Source organism: Mus caroli, chromosome 9, assembly GCF_900094665.2.
Source record: "Mus caroli chromosome 9, CAROLI_EIJ_v1.1, whole genome shotgun sequence".
NCBI lineage: Eukaryota > Metazoa > Chordata > Mammalia > Rodentia > Muridae > Mus > Mus caroli.
In genome coordinates this window covers 57,964,785-57,981,976 of record NC_034578.1, presented here as the reverse complement: position 1 = coordinate 57,981,976, position 17,192 = coordinate 57,964,785, and the positions used below count along the sequence as shown (strand labels likewise).

At 44.2% G+C, this 17,192-nt stretch overlaps 1 protein-coding gene across 1 annotated transcript in view; it reads right to left on the bottom strand.

Annotated features, from left to right (window-relative positions):
* Uaca (uveal autoantigen with coiled-coil domains and ankyrin repeats) overlaps positions 1-7,583 on the bottom strand; it is an 84,389-nt gene extending 76,806 nt beyond the window's left edge. The window contains exon 1 of the mRNA XM_021172627.1: positions 7,339-7,583. Within this exon, the coding sequence (XP_021028286.1) occupies positions 7,339-7,422 (84 nt within the window). The 5' untranslated portion in view covers positions 7,423-7,583. The remainder of the gene's footprint in view (positions 1-7,338) is intronic.
* Positions 7,584-17,192: the final 9,609 nt, after the last annotated feature.

Below are 17,192 nucleotides of genomic sequence, written 5' to 3'. Positions count from 1 at the left end.
TTGACAGTAAATAAAAACCTGACAGCATGACCATTCTAAGGCATGAGTGACGAGACGATTTATTGCAGATATGAGGGAGAATTTAGCCCAAGGCACCTGGAAGGGTCCAGACTGAATATGGCCAGCAGACTGAACTGGGCTATGGGGGTCGAAGAGTGAGATAGGAGAGGGAGGGGCAAGCTGACCAAGAGGCCAAGAAAGTGCAAGCCAAGAACTGGCTGAGCTATACTGGGAAGAAAAGCTGGGGAAGGGGGAAGGAAAGTCCAACCCCTGAGAGGGAGAGGTTTAGAGGAAGGGGCGGGGTGAGAAGTGCTGGGAGGAGCCACAGGTACGAGTGAGGCTTGACCTGGGTTTCTTTGAGACCTAACATTTAGGACATTAGCTAAATTCAGTAATACCACTGAATCATGTTTTAATTATATCCCCTCTCAGCAACCCATTCTGCAGTAAATCGCAGGCTTTCTATCATTTCATCTGTCAGTTACTCTTCTAAATATTCTTGAGAGATGGCCTTCCTGAACAATATCCCATCGCCGCCACTGTCACACTGGGATTTGCTGAATAAAATTCCAGATCGTTTAGAACTGCTGGTTATGTTTCCACGATTGTCTCGGAAGCATGTATATTTTACAGCTATTTATTCGGGGCCTCAAAATGTCCACCGTTCCTAACGGTTAATGACTTCTAAACCTTTAACCACTTGGGATCTCTAAGTTCCCCCTCCATCTCAAAGTTCAACTCAGAGGGTCTCACAGCCAGAATCTTGGTGGCTACTTTCCATGTTCCTCTGTCCTCTGTATTTCTAAAAGCACTGGTTATGAATGTGAAGGGCTTTTGCGTTCGGGTGTGGCTCTCCTCATAAGAACTCTAATGTGGGAATGACCACGAATAAATTCTGTCTGTTTGTCTTTCTGTATTGAGACACTGATAGCCTCTAATGGTTACTCTGTCTGGACTCTAAATCCATTAACTCATTAAGAACTGTAAAACTGTAAGGTGTGAGCCCCACCCACTGCCCCTCCCTCATTCATTTGAACGGATAAGCAATATACTAGTTCAGCCCTTCCTCTATTGTGAGCCTTCCCTTTCAGAGATTGTGTTATGCTGAGATACAGCTCACACAGAGCAAGAGCCAGAAACAGTTTGTTTCTCCAGCTTAAAAGAGTGCAGCTGTGCCCTAGCATCTACCAAAGGTGACTAATGATTTCATTTAAAACATTAGTAGACTGCGGGCCCCTAATGTTATCTTTATTGATGCTTAAAAGGTCCCATCCTGGTGAGGGAGGAGGGGCTCTTCACTGTGGTTCCAAAGTCCAATCTTTGATAGCATTCTTCCATTCCAATCTAAGAAGTGATTCTAGGCTTTCTTTCTCTGCCCCTGCCTTGGAATTGCCTAGTTCTCCGAAGAGGGTATAATTATTAACCCATTTTTTGAGCCCAATTTATGTTTTCATAGCTTCAAAACAAGATAAGGTAAAACTGTGCGGCTGGAGAGAGCGCTCGGCTGGTTAAGTGCTTGCCTTGCAGGCTTGGAGGCCTGAATTTGAGTTTCTAAATCTATACAGAAAGCCAGGATAGCATGTGCTTGTAACCCAGCCCTGGGAAAGTGGAAACAGGAGAATTGCTGGGACTGGCTGGCTAGCAGAGCTAGCTTAATGGATGAGCTTCAGTTGATACGAGTCCTGGTCTCAAAGGTGGACTCCTGAAGACGACACCTGAGGTTGTCCTCTGCCTTCCTCCACATGCATGAGCACACACCCTCACATGTGAATACACGTGCATGCATGCATAGATTTAAAACATAAAATAAATTAGGTGAGTTTCAGTTTCTAACTTGATAGTTTTGAATGTGTATATATGATGTATAATAGGTAAATACAATTTTAAACTATCAATCAAGTCTGTGGACTATGTGGGGAAAGAGACATGAAGCAGGGAGGACTACATATTGATGTTGTATACATATGTACACATATGTATATATTATAGTATATTTATTACACACACACACTATCTGCAACTCCAGCTTCATTAGACCTGACACCCTCTTCTGACTTCTGAGAGTACCTACACTCACATGTGCAACACACAGACACACACACAGACACACACACACACACATAATTAAAAATAAATCTTAAAAATGAAAAGAAAACAGAGCTTGAACACTGGGGGAAAGCCAGTAAGAGTTTGTGGTTCAGATGTGCATCTGTTTCCAGATGAACCTGATGCAGCCTTAATACTAATGTTGAAGTATAAAAAGAGAACTCTGTGTGTGCACGCATGCACACGTGTGTACCCAGCATCACAAGAAAGTCAGAGGACAGCCTGGAATGTTATTCCTGAAGAGTGACAGTTCCCACCCTGTTCTGAGAGAGGGTCTCTTGTTGCTGTAAGTTTCTAAGTAGGCTACCATGGCTGGCCAGCCCTGCCCAGTGATCTGCCCCATCTCCCTCCCAGAAGCGGGATTATAAGCACTTGTCACCACACCAGCTTTTCTCACCTGGGTTCTGGGGCTCATGCCTGTAAAGCAAGTATTTTCCCAATGGAGCCATCTCCATAGCCTTAAAAGAAGAGTCTCTTCGCTTGTAACCTCCCTTCCAGGACCACAAGGAAATAACACAGGGATAACAATAAGAAGCTGTCTAAACAAAGCATTAATTAAGGTAAACATCGTTAATTAAAGGGTGGGTTCTTCAATGACAATGAGTAAACTGTGCTTAGTAACTTATCCTGAGTTTAGAATAAGCGAATAAGCGTAACAATTTGCCATCTTAATTATTCACATTATCCCAAAGTCACTGCAGCATTAACATTAGCATCGGATCAAGCACATTCAAAGCCCAGGAGCTAATGCAGAACCACAGCTAAGACAAGACCTGTGTAAACACTTAGGCTTTCTAAATTAGGAGCTCATAGCCCTGGGGGGTGGGGGGGGGAATGGACGGCTTGGGGTTTTCATTTGGTTTTTAGTTTTTTTGTTTCTCCCCCCCCCAGGGGCTTTATTTGTAACTTTAATCCTTTAGAAACGTCGATTTGTGTGTGTGTGTGTGTGTGTGTGTGTGTGTGTGTGTGTGTGTGTGTGAGGTATTGACTGAGACTGGCAAGATGCTTCAGAAGAGATATAGTTGACTTATAAAATCCACAGTTCTATGAAACAAGCAGCCCAGAGAACACACACACACACACACACACACTTATATATTCTGGCCTCTACAGACACTATGCCCACAAGCACAGACACCACACACGCACACACACAGCTGCGTGTGTGTGTGTGTACATGCAACTCACACACATATGAGTAATTTTTTAAAGAGCTTAATAAATTACAACACTGGGGATGGGTGAGATTTGGAGGAGATAGCTCCGCTAAAAGCTGCTTACAGAATGTTTGCAGCACCTCTACCCCATCTAGAAATAGTCCCTTAAATTTATTGCCTAAATGTCCCGCTCTGAACTCCCTGAGCATGAGCAAGCCTACTATTACTGTGCATCATATAACTGATACAGATCTGATGTAGCACTGTCTGTCATTTAATGACCCCACTGGGAAGGAATCTGAAACTCCAATTTAGTAATTAAGAATAAATGTGTAGTTCCAGGGGATCTGACACCCTCATACAGACATAACTACAGACAAAACGCCAATGCATAAATATAGAAATAAACAAATAATTGATCACTTTTTTAAAAGAAGAGAGAGTGAGTGAGTGAGAAAGGCATGGTGGATCATACCTGTTAATTCAACATTTGGGAGGCTGAAGCAGGGGGATTTCCATGAATTTGAGGCCAGCCTAGACTATATAGTGAGTTCCAGGCTAGCCTGGGATATCATGTGAGACCTCATCTCAAAATAAACAAATATAACATGGAGATTTCCACGTTTGTAGTTAATTGATGTGGCTATTTCCAAACTTGAACAGTAAACAATCAACCTTCAAATATCTACTATGTTACCACGGTGAAGCACATATATATATATATATATATATATATATATATATGTATATATATATATATATATATATATATATAAACACATCCTAGTCCCTGAGCTTGAACCCCTGGGCATCATCGGTCTAACACTGCTGTTTGAGAAGATTTAAACCCACTTCTCCTACATGTAGCTCTGGCTGGGCAGGGAATGATGCTGTGTACTGACCAGCATCATCAAACCTTCACGTATCTACAGCTTCAGTCTGTTGGTTACACTGAGATATCAACAGAGACAGCTATGGTAAAAATTATCAAAGTAGTAAACTATGATCATTTCCATGAATGTTAAATGAATGTTTTAAAACTCACATTAAGGGATTCAGAACTTGGAAAGAGAAACCAAGCTGTAAGGCCTCTTAAATTACAGGGAATAGATGTTTAAAAATAAAACTGAGCCAGGCTGGGTGGGGTGGCCCATGTCTCTAATCCCAGCATTCAGGGGAGAGAGGCAGGTGGGTCTATGAAGACAACCTGGTCTACATAATGTGTTCCAGGGTAGCCAGGGCTACATAGTGAGATCCTGCCTAAATAAATGTGATGAAGCTAAGAAAAAAAAAAGTGCATATTAAGAGAGATCTGGAAGGGTTGTGTTCAATATTGCCACTTAAAAAGACCAACATGTGACATTAAGTCATAAAACCAAAAGTTAAATTCTATCAAAACAACCACTTTCAGCATAAGGAATGCTATGACCATAACGAACGAATCACAACAAAGAGCTAAGAGTGAATCTTAGACGTTTTGTGAAAGGCCTCAGTTTCCTGGATGTGAAATACACACAAGTCAACAATGCACAGAAAGGTTAAAAAAGATGAACCTTGCGAAAGATGCAGGAGGCTCAGGACACCAAAAGAGAGTAAGTTCACTCACAAGGGAAATCCAGATCGAAAGTATCTTGAGGGTCTGTGAGAGGACTCAGTGAGTAAAAGGGCTAGCCACCAAGCCTGACCTGAGTTCCATCCCCAGGCTCCTGCTCGCTGTCCTTTGACCTCTGCATCCACACTCTGACACACTTGTGCCCATACGCAAGCAAACACACACAATAGATAGACAGACAGATAGATAGATAGATAGATAGATAGATAGATAGATAGATAGATAGATTTTTTTTAATTAAAGTATCAGGATACACTGTATCTTACCTATCAGACACATGTGCTGCTATTGAGAACAGAGAGAGAGACAGACAGAGTGTGTGTGTGTGTGTGTGTGTGTGTATCTGCTGAGATGTGCTTCCTCTGGAAGGGCATGAAGGCAAATAATAACCCTAGAGGCTTCTGAAGAAGGTAGGGGCTGAAGGACAGAGACTGACAGTCTGACAGACCATTATAAATATTTTTGTTCCTGGAAGACATTAAATCCTGGATTTATTCAAAAAGGTTGAAAGGCAAAAAGAGAGATGAAGAGAGCGGCCTAGTCAGAAACATACACACACACACACACACACACACACACACACACATGACCAAACCAGAGATAGAGATTCTGGGCTGTATAGGTTGAAAAGCTACAGGGTCTGTTCTTCCTGTTCACCCACATTATCCTGCTGGTGCGTGGCTGGTTTATCTAGCCCCTTTCATTTAACCCCCTCCACCACCCACAGAATATATTCTGCACCTTTACAAACTGAAAAGTGTGTGTTGCTTCTGAAAGAACAGTTTTTGCACCACACATTTTAACTGTTATGGTGTTATTTTGAGAAATGGCAAAATGCTCAATTTAGTGTGTGCTGGAGACAAACTCAAGAGAGACTCATGCGTGTCAAGCCAACGCGGCACATACTGAATCCAGCAGCAGCAGCTACAACCTCAGGGCTTCCTCCAGGAGAAATTCAGCTGCAAGTCTGGAGAAAGGCAGATCTTCTGCTAGGGACTGGGGAAGACGCTGATCTGTAACCATGGCTACTCCAAAACACTAATGTTTTTCTGACAAATATTTTTTTTTTTAAACCAAGCAAAAGAAAACCTTTTCCCCATGACTTTACCAAACAAATTCAGGCGTGGTCAAACATCAAAGAGCAAGCCTGCTGTCCGAATCTACTGCCATTTCTTTCTCTGCCCCACACAATCCCACTTTGATTGTTTGTTTGCCTGGTTTTGAGTCACGTTTTCATAACCCAGGCTGGACTCCAACTCCCTACATAGCCCAGACTGGCCTTGAATTCGTGATCCTTCTGCCTCTGCCACCCAAATGCTGGGATTACAGACAAGCATCACCACACCCAGACTCCAAATCATTTTTTCTACTTTTTATTTTTTTGTTTTTGTCGAGACAGGGTTTCTCTGTATAGCCCTGGCTGTCCTGGAACTCACTCTGTAGACCAGGTTGACCTCGAACTCAGAAATCTGCCTGCCTCTGCCTCCCGAGTGCTGGGATTATAGGCGTGAGCCACTACGCTCGGCTCTACTTATTTTTTTAAGTCTAGTTTCGCCAGTTTCCTTGAAGGCCAACTAAACTACTACTAAAGGTAATCCTTCAGAAAGACACCGATCTGAATTAATTCAAAACCAGGCACAAATGAATTTGTATTCTCATAAAAAGCATATAACCCCTAACTAAAATCTGTATAAAATTATAAAAGTCCATTTTAATTACGAACATCGGGCAATTTGCACATTCCATTTCCTCTGTGTTTGACTCTGTAAGACTTTTAAAATAGAACTTCCTTAATAGCAGAATTTTGATGAGACGGCCATTCTAACCTGCCAAATTATCCAAGTTCCAACATCTGCAGTCAGGATGTTTCCCAAGATTTCTGCTCTCTCTGCCAACTTACAGAGAAGCCTTACAACTCCGCTTCTCTCCAGCCGCACACGGAGGCCAGGCTTCAGCTCGGCACCCATGTTACGCACCCACCTGCCCCACCTGGGATTTACTCTGCCAACAGGACAATCACCTTCCCGACTTCGCCATCTCCAGGGTCAAACACAAGCGGGGCTTTGTCTGCATTCGAGAGATCCCTATTCTCGCCCAGCCTGGCTGAGAACCAGACTTCCCCTGTGACAGCCTCAGCGGAGGACACATAACTTCTCTCTCAACTCAGGCACGGCTGAAAGCCGCGGAGCCTGGTAGGTCCGGAGTCCGTACCTACCACCCGGTGGAAGACAGGAGCCACCTGGCCCCGGTATCGCGGTCGCCGAGCGCGATGGGACAAGGGAAGAGCAGGATGGCACCACGGGAAGACAGAGAGGGGGTCCCCCCGAGGAAACAAGTGGGAATAGGGTACTCCGCAAAGGTCAAAGTGAGAAGGGGACGTGGGACTTCTCCGCGAATCTCAGATCTGCGGTGAGGGACGCAACAGAGAGCGTCCCCGAGGTCCCCGCCTCAGGAGCTGCTCACCGTGCTGGCCACCGCGGTGGGCGATGAGGGTGACGTGGGGCCGGGCGCGTCCTGCTTCCACAGTCGGGACTTGAGGCTCTTCATGGCCACGGCTCTCAAGGGTCCGGGTCCCCACCAGATTGCGGGCTGCGAAGGCAAGAACCTGAGCTGCAGACGCCCCGGAGCGCGCGGGGCCCGCCCCACCTGCCACCTGGGGCCCCGGGGGCCTCGCTCAACCCGGTCCCTCCGGCAGCCAATCGGGCCCGTCGCCTGGCTGGGGTGGGGTCGGTTCTGACCAATCGGAAACCGGGAAGGGGGCGGGACTTCCCTTTTAAACTTCATAACACCCTTCCTCTCCCCTCTGGAGGAAAAGTTGGGGAACTTCAGCTTTGCAGCATGTGGAGTTGTGCTACTCAGTGAGCGGAGGCACAGCGCCGGCTCCTGGCCTGTGGTTCCTGCACACTTGGGTGGTCTAAGGTTAGAGAAATCCAGCCTAGACCGGTTCTTATCTCCCCAGGCTCCCCTCTTCTTCCCATTCGCGAGCCCTTTATAGGCTAAACATATCTTCCTCCTATTGGGTCCCGGCTTACCTACCTACAAACCAGCTTGCAGGGGCAACTTCCCATCCAGGAGCTTCATGAGAACACACGGACTCCAGAACCACAAGTCTAACCACCACACACATGGGGATCTCTGAGGCCAACAACCAGCCTGTAAGAAAAGGGAGCTGCTTTTTCAGATGGACAATTAACAGACTAGGGGTCAGTGTCTGCAGTGCTGCTGGAGAGATAGCTTAGCAGTTATGGTCACTGGCTGTTCTTGTGGAGGACGGAGATAGGACCTACGTGGCAGCCCCCATATGTCTTTATCCTCAGTCCCAGGAGAGGTGATGCTCTCTTCTGGCCTCCGTGGTTAAATGTTAGTGCACTGCTGTAGAGGAAAAGATGGAACAGAGTATCGTCAATAAAACTTCACTTGTAGCCAAAAGTGAGAAAAGAAATTGACCAAAAGGGACTGGAAGAAGTTGAAGATAAATATAGCTGAAATATATTGTGTATGAAATTCTCAAAAAAATGTAAAATATTATGTTTTTAAAGTGCTTTGTTCTTTTTGTAGACACAACAGACATAAGTACACAAGGCATTAGCTCATCTGACTCAGAAGTCTGAACCAAGAAAAACTATTTAAGGCTGGGATGAGAACACTGTCTGTCAAACAACAACTACTAATGTCCTGTCAACAGGAGGCTTCAAAAATCTTCCTTGGAGTGAGATTTTCTCCGGCAAAATGTTAATTCTCACACACATGGAAAGACAAACAGCCTGAACTCCTCACAAAGGCTCTTTTTGTCCCCAAGGGCAGTTCTTTCTAAAGCTTTCCCTTAGAGTGCCTCTACTCTTTATTGTAAAAGTGAGGAAGTCTTCAGAACTCTCCTGAAGATACAGTGTTCAGAGACCATTGATCCTCAGCAGAAAGTCAGTGAGAGAGAGGGGAGGGGAGGGGGGAGAGAGAGAGAATGGGAAAATGGCTAAAGTTTCTCTTAGTTAGACTTAAGGAATCTTGCCCCCCCCCCCACTCCCTGTGAAGATCCACAGCTGGTCTGACTTGGCTGACTGTGATCCAGCTGTTTGTGGGGGCAGGTTCTCTCTGTCTTCACTGCTAACAGAGAAAGCCAGCATTATCTCATGCTGGACTCCTAGGGAAGCTTCCTGGCTGGCCGGCCGTTGTCCCAGTTTCTAGTTCTCACCTTGCCCATCACAGCAAGTGACTAACTGATGGCTCATCTTGGTTGTCAACCTGACACACCTGGGAAGAGGCAACCTCAGTTGAAGGACTGCCCCTGTCATCTTAGCATGTGACCATGTCCGTGGGACATTTTCTTGATTCCTAGTTGACAAGGGAGGGCCTGGCCTATGATGGGTAGTGTCATACCTAGGCAGGTAAGTCTGAGCTGTATAAGGTAGAAGATATAAGTCTGGAAGCAAGCCAGTATGCAGAGTTCCTCCATGACCTCTGCTTCAGTTCCTGCCTCCAGATTTTTGCCTTCCGTTTCTGCCTTGACCTCCCTCAAAGATGGACAATTACATGTAAGCCAAATAAACCCTTTCTTCCCCAACTTGTTTCACAACAGAAAGCAAACTTAAAGCCTAACCATTACCAAAAAGGCTTACACAGTAACCTCCTATGCTCTAAACTCCTCAGGTAGAATCTCAGGGTGGCAGTGTATGTTTGTAAACCAGCATTTAGGATGGTGTATTAGTTACATTTTATTTGTTGGTAAAACATCAAGCTAAAGTGACTTATAGAAGAAATAGTTTATTGGGGAATTAGCGTTCCAGAGGTTAGAGTCCATGATGGTGCTAACAGAGGCAGTAGGCAGACACTTATGTCTTGAACAGCAACTGAAAATTCACCTGTTGAACCACAAACGGGAAGCAAAGAGCTAACTCAAACTGGCCAGTCTTTTGAAACCTCAAGGCATGTCCCCAATGACAGGCTACCTCCAGCAAGACCTCCCCAAACTGACCAAATGGGGGCCACATATTCAAATTGCCACAGAATGACTAAGGCTGAAAAATTGTGAGCTCAAGGCCAGATACGTGGCAAGACACTGATGGAGGAAGAGGAGGGAGAGGAAGAATAGGAAGAGGAGGAGGAAGAAGAAGAATGGGGACAGAGAAGAGGGGAATTAGTAAATAGAGAGGAAGAAAATAAAGAAAGACTAAGTGGAAACATAGAGGGACTCTTTAACAACTTGTGAATAAAAGCTAACTAAGCTTTTCTCCATCTAGCATGCAAAGCAAACTACGTGGAACCCATTCTTCACTCATGGCTACCAGTGTCCACATCCACACAAGAAGACTTAGCAACCTTCTAAGTGTTTTTTCTCTGTCTGCATTCACCTAGTGAAATTCTGTCCTGATTGGAAAGATCCACAGGGCACAGGAGCACCCTGAAGGGCTGTGCCCCAATACACAGGTGCCTGCCACATAATCAGTATATGCACTTTGTCACAATCCAGGGACTTGTGCATGCTTAAGTATTAGTTGGTTAGCTTGTTTATTTGTCTTTGAGACCAATTTTGATATGTAGGTCAGGCTGGTCAGGGGACTCCCAGCCTTCCAGTCTCTGTCTCCTGAGTTCTGGGATTACAGGCATGCGCCACCACGCCCAGCTCATTTGTGCTATGCTTCAATTAAAAGGTGATTTAAAAATTAAAGCAAAAGTCCTTCCCAAGTGCAGTTCCCTAACACTAACTTCCCTGATGGCTCGACTGGAAGCAGCCTACCCCTCCCCCCCTCCTTCTGAAGAGGCTCTGCAACTCGCAGATGTGATTATCACTGAAGTTCATCCCTTAATATAAGAGAATAACAACATTTTTCAATATGTATTTTTATGTGTTGTATGTAATATATGAGTGGCGGGCAGTGTGTACTGTGTGGAGGCCAGAAGTCAGCACTGGGTGTCTTCCGTGTTCACTCTTCACCTTATTTTTCTCAAGGAAGGGTCTCTCACTAAACCTGAGGTTCAGTGGTTCAGCTAAACTAGCAAGCTACAGAATTTGCCCATCTCTACCTGCCAGAGCTGGGATTAGAGCTCTCAGCCTGTCTAGCTTTCTACATGGGGGGGGGGGGGTGCTGGGGAGTTGAACACAGCCTCCTGCTTAAGTAGTAAGTACTTGAGCCACTGAGTCTTCTCCTAGCCACGTATTTGAACCTCCTGGAATGTTAGCATAGGGAAAACTCAATGAGTACTTTGGAATGATTTGATCCAATGTTTGTGCTTAGTGGAGCATCCTTTCTGAGTTTCCATGTGCCCTTTATTTGGGACCCAATTACTTGGTATCAAATGTGAACACAGGTCAAATAGTCTGGAGGCTGTGTTGCTGCTCAAACACTCAGTGCCTGTCTTTGAGCCTTGAGATGGGCACTCTGACCCTGTATTCTGGTCTTCTGACTGGCTCTTACATGTGTAGCCTTCAGTAGCATATCTCCCCTACATAATTTGCTGTCAAGTTAATTGTGGCCTTCCTCTCTATTGGTGTCTCCTGGAGCATCAGAGTTATTGTAGCCTGGGTGACTGGTTTCTTTTGTTTGTTCTTGGATAAAGCGAAGGAAACAGTCACAGCCACAAGTATAGTTTGCATCAGGTTCCAAAAATGTTGGGCAAGTTATTTTTATGAACTGTCTGCATGATGTCCCCATGGTGTCTATGTCCAGTGGCCTTTTGGGATTTTTCCAGTCTAGAAACTTGATAGCTGATGTCTGCTCGTTCCCATTTGTGAACAACCAAGTAAAGAGCACAACTTTGAATATGAAGCACAGTTTCCTGGGTTGGTCTAGAATCATCCTGTGTGAAGTTGAGCCACTATTATCAGCATTTAACCAGACAGGCTTGGTATGGTTTGATTCATTACTCTGGCTTTTAAAAAATTTATTTTAGCCAGGCAATGGTGGAACACACCTTTAATCCCAGCACTCAGAGGCAGAGGCAGGAGGATCTCTGTGAGTTCAAGGCCAACCTGGTCTACAGAGTTTGTTTCAGGACAGCCAGAACTAAAATAGAGAAACCCTGTCTTGAAACACACAGACACACACACACACACATCTTCGAAGAGAACTTTTAAAAATTATTTATTATACTAAATCTGCAGAAGCCAGTTTTAATTAAGGTTTGCCTTTTAGCAATATATGTAAATAGAAAGGACAATGCACTTAAAAATATTTTTTTTTTTTTAGTTCTGCGTAGGTGAATATGCCTGTGTGCACAGATGCCCAAAGAGGCCAGAAGAAGGCATCATCAGATCTCCTGGAGGTGCAGGTATAGGCCATTGTGAACTGCTCAACGTGGATGCTGGGAACTGAACTTGAAGAGCAACAAGTCCTCTTAACCACAAAGCTATCTCTCTAGCCCCCTAGTGATGCACTGTGAAAAGTGTTTTAGTAGCCAAGTGATGGTGGCTCGTGCCTTTAATCCCAGTACTCAGGAGGTAGAGGCAAGCAGATCTCTGAGCCCAAAGCCAGCCTGGTCTACAGAGTGAATTCTAGGAATTCTAGCTACACATAAAAAGTGTGTCTTGAAAAGCAACAAAGGTGTTTTACTATGCTACAATACTCACACAGGTGGATGGTGAGAGAGTGTGTAGGGGTGTGTGGGTGTGTGTGTGTACACATAAACAACAAGCTAACAAAGATGTCTCTGCACTACAATGGGCTCACACTGCCTTAGTGTCCTGTTTCTTTGACCTCCTATCAAGAAATGTGTGAATGAGACAAGGGCACAGAGCCATGCTACATAGCTCCATTGGGTGTCTACTTCTTAAACAGGATAGCAGGGTTGTAGATGTGACCCACGGTCAGAGAGGGAAACAATTAGAAGATAAACCTACAGAAATAGAAGAGCCCAAGGTTGGTTACCCATCTTTTGAATGGGCAAGAGTGAGAAACAGAATCAAGTAGGCCAGGATACACAGGGGACCTACTGAAGCAGGGAAGAGACCGTAGATGAAAGAGACCATGATGACAAAGATGGCTTTTCAGGAGGAGGAGCCTAAACAATAAACATAGTGACACTATCCATCAAACCCCAAATGATCCCTCTCCAAACAGGACCATTGCCTCCCAAGCAAGCCTCAAGGCTAACACGCCTGGTGGCTTTTCAGTGATCCTGTGTAATGGAGGCAGTCAGTCAACAGTCCCTTGGAGAGGCCGGGACATCAACCTTCCTCTCCTAGTTCTGATGCCAAGTTAGAGTTGGCAAACCCTCCAGCCACCCGGTCATGAAGAAGGAAATCTCAATCAGGAACTCAGCCCCAGAATGAGAGCCCCAAGGCAGTTCTCACACCCTCCTCCCTTGCCACGCTAAAAACTAAAATGCATTGCATAAGCGAGCTTTAAAAAATAAACAGCTCATCTTTGGTCCTAATTGTAAAACCATCCGAGTCCGGTGACTCCGTCCTGCAAAACTGGAATGGGTGATGAGGAGCTGGCATCTGCTCCATATATCTAACCTTCCACCCTTGAGTGAGTTTGCACTAAAACTTCTAGGCCTATCAATTCTCTCAATTTCTTACAGAAACAACTTTTTAAAAAATATCCACACATGAACAAGTTCATGAGTGAGCAGGTGTAATATACATAGGCATGTGTACACATGGAGGCCAGATGGCAACAGTCAGCCCCTGTCTTCAGACAGCCTGTGAGCAGCCTAAAGCTCACCAAGTAGGCTGACCAGCAAGTCCCAGAGATCCACCTGTCTCAGCCTCCGGAATGCTGGGATTAGAGAAGTGTACAGCCTGCCTGGCTTTTTTTTTTTTTTTTTAATTAAACATAGTTTCTAGGAATTGTACTCAGGTCCTTGTGACTATAAGGCAAATACTTAACCCACTGAGCCATCTCTCTAGCCACAGAGACAGAGAGACAGCTTCTCCCCTCTGCCCTGTAGAGGTTCCTTCCTGTTTAGCTTAACAATGGCTCCTGCTTACCAGTTATCTCTCAGAAAGGGCTGCTTTCTGTCTGTCTTCCTTGATGTTTACAGGCTGCTGTTGATCTGTGTGTGACACACAGCATGCCATTAGTTTCATTATGGAAAGACTGAGCTAAGAAGCAGGAGGGGTGGGGTGGGGTGTCACAGTCTAGATGGAAGCCAGATCCTTCCCACCCCTAGTGCTGTCCTTCTACCTGAAAGCAGCAGGACACTGAAGGTTGTCGGCTCCTTGGATTCAGTAAGAAAATCCAACTGATTGGTTCCCCTTGTGAAAGCTAACCTTTGTTGTGGATCTTGTGTATACAGAGCTCCAGGAATCTGGTGGCCTTCCCTTTAATGAGATGATTGATGGGCCCCTGAGGCCAGGCTCAAAGCTGAAGCTCCCAATCACCCTCAAAGCAAGCTGATCTAGCCCAGAGTAAAGATAACTGCCAGGAATTCAGCGCAGGGATCAGAACTCAGCTGAATCTAAGGGAAGATTTCTGGACCTTGGAGTTTTCTTATCTTAGCTGGGATTCCAGGATAAGCCCAGTGGGGTGCTCTGTGAGATAATAGGAAAGGTTTTGGAATTTAAGTTGAAAAGATAGCAAAGTCTACCTCTAAAGATCTTAAGCAGTAAATTTACTCAGTCTGATATCTATCTATCTATCTATCTATCTATCTATCTATCTATCTATCTTTCTTTCCTCTTTCAGATCTCCAAGGGATCTCTCAAAGTTCTGGTAGATAGTCTTGATTGGATGATGAAACTACCAGTGTATAATGTAGCCAATTCCATACCACATCATTGTCCCAATGAAGAACACTCTAGGAAGTGCTCTGTGTCCCAACAAAGAACACTCTAGGAGGAATCAGTCAAGCTATGATTGGCGGATGACTCAGTCAGTGAAAAGGCTACAGACAACCCTGGCAGCCTGTGCCTGATCCCTATAGGTGTGGAAGGAGAGAGTACATTATTTATTGCAAGTTGTCCCCTGACCTCCACAAGAATACTGTGGGAGAAACATACCCATACACATGCATATACATGCACGACACACACACACAAATAAATAGATAGATAGATAGATAGATAGATAGATAGATAGATAGATAGATAGATGTAAAGACAAGGAATATACCAAACTAAAGATGGGTGTAGTGGTCTACGTCTGCAACCACGGCACACGGGAGGGTGAGGCAAGAGTATCACAAGTTCAAGGCTAGCCTGGGCTACGTAGCAAAGGTATGATTAAAAACAACAACAAGCCAGGCATGGTGGCACACCTCTTTAATCCTAGAACTTGGGAGGCAGAGGCAAGCAGATTTCTGAGTTCGAGGCCAGCCTGGTCTACAAAGTGAGTTCCAGGACAGCCAGGGCTATACAGAGAAACCCTGTCTTGAAAAAAACAAAAAACAAAAACAAAAACACAAAAATTAAGCTCCATCTCATTTTCTAATGCACTTAAAAGCAACCAATTAAGCTTCCGGGTGGTCAACAGTGACCTTACCATTTTCTAGTCACTTAGATTGGAAAATACTATTGAAAGGAACTGCATAAATAAAGTCAGATGTTAACATTTGTCATAGATTGTATTGTTTTTTATTCATGAAAGAATACTTTAGATGAGATGGTAGGAAACACTTCAAACATTTTAATGGGCTACTTTGAATTCTTTCATCAAATATGCTAACAAATGAATACAATTTTATGTAAATCTCCACTTTAAGTCTAGATAAAGTATATCTGTTATAAGATTAATGTTGGGGGTGGGAAGCTGGTGGAGTTGCTAACAGGCTTACTGGGCGAGCATGGGGATGTAAGATCCACCCCAGGGTGTGAAAAGCTGACACAGTGGATCACCCTTGGAATCCCAGCACTGGGGATGCAGGGACAGGGGGATCACTGAGTCTGGCTGGCCAGCCAGTGTGGCTGAGTTCTAGGTCCAAGAAATAAGATGAGAGTGATTGGAGAAAACACCAGCCCACACAGAGATTAAGCTTAAAAATTATTTTTTTGCATGATGCATAATTCACCAGGGAATTTATTTTTTAGTTTGATTATGAAGACTAAGACTTTTATCCCCTGGAAGAGAACAGTTAGTATATTTCTTTTCCTGTGTACCTCTTTCTAGAAAACTGTCTACAGTAATACATAATATTTCATTGAAAATTTTATATCCAGTTGCTAAGTAATATTTGATTGCCATGTCTCAGAGGGAAGTAATTTTAAATCAAGGTACAAGTCTTGCATCTAGGACACCAGAACTGCATTTTCAAGTACTCTTAATTCTGAGAGGTTTGTCTGCTGGAGTGCTTTCATGGCTTCATGAAGATAAATTCTTTTCATCACCTTTGTTTATGTAGTATAAATATCAACAAATAGTCAAACATAATGAACTTGTTTACCCTTTTTCCTATTGCTGCTTTTAATAAATGTTGTTGCCACAAGTGAATATATACAATAATAACCAATAAACTGAACACCAACACACTCTGGACTTCAAACAAGTTATATTTTAATTTCATCACTCTGGGAAGAAGTATGTATCTATTACGCTCCATAAACTTCAAAACCACCCTAGGACTAAACAGCAATTAAGAATCGTCCCTTTGAACTTCAGAAGGGTGGAGCCATGCATTTACCCAAGATCAAGGCATAGCCTTCTAAAGCTAACTAAAAGCTGTATGTTCTCCCACTTCTGAGACAGAGTACTCAGCAATCAAGAGATGCCTGGAACCTGTCAGCTCTTTGGCTCATGATTCTTCAGTGACATGTGTCAAGTCAAAAATGCAAATGAATCTAAGCCACTCATACTCGGGTGGCCGGGCTCTTCTTAGTAGCAAATCAAACCCTAACTAGTGTCATCTTGGGAAATTCCCAAATATGGACTTCACCTGGCAACAGTGACAGCTGCTCACACTGCCACATAACCCTTCCAACCAGAGAGCTCCCATCCAGCTCCATGCTGGTGCAAGTCAGCATCTCCACCAAGCAGCTGACTACTACCTATTTTCAATGGTTTTATTTAAATCCCATTTGGGTTTTACCATTGTTGACTAATATATGAATACAGCATGTACTCAAGGGAGCTGTGGTATGTTTCTATCTACTGGTGCAGTGTTCGTCTCTCTCCTCAAACACCTACCACTGATTTATGTAAAATTTTTAAATTATGTCTTCTGTTCCCCTCCAAAACAAAGAAACAAACAAACAAAAAAACCCAAACCAAATGCAAATCAAAACAACCCTGAGATTTCACCTCACACCAGTCAGAATGGCTAAGATCAAAAATTCAGGTGACAGCAGATGCTGGCGGGGATGTGGAGAAAGAGGAACACTCCTCCATTGTTGGTGGGATTGCAAGCTTGTACAACCACTCTGGAAATCAGTCTGGCGGTTCCTCAGA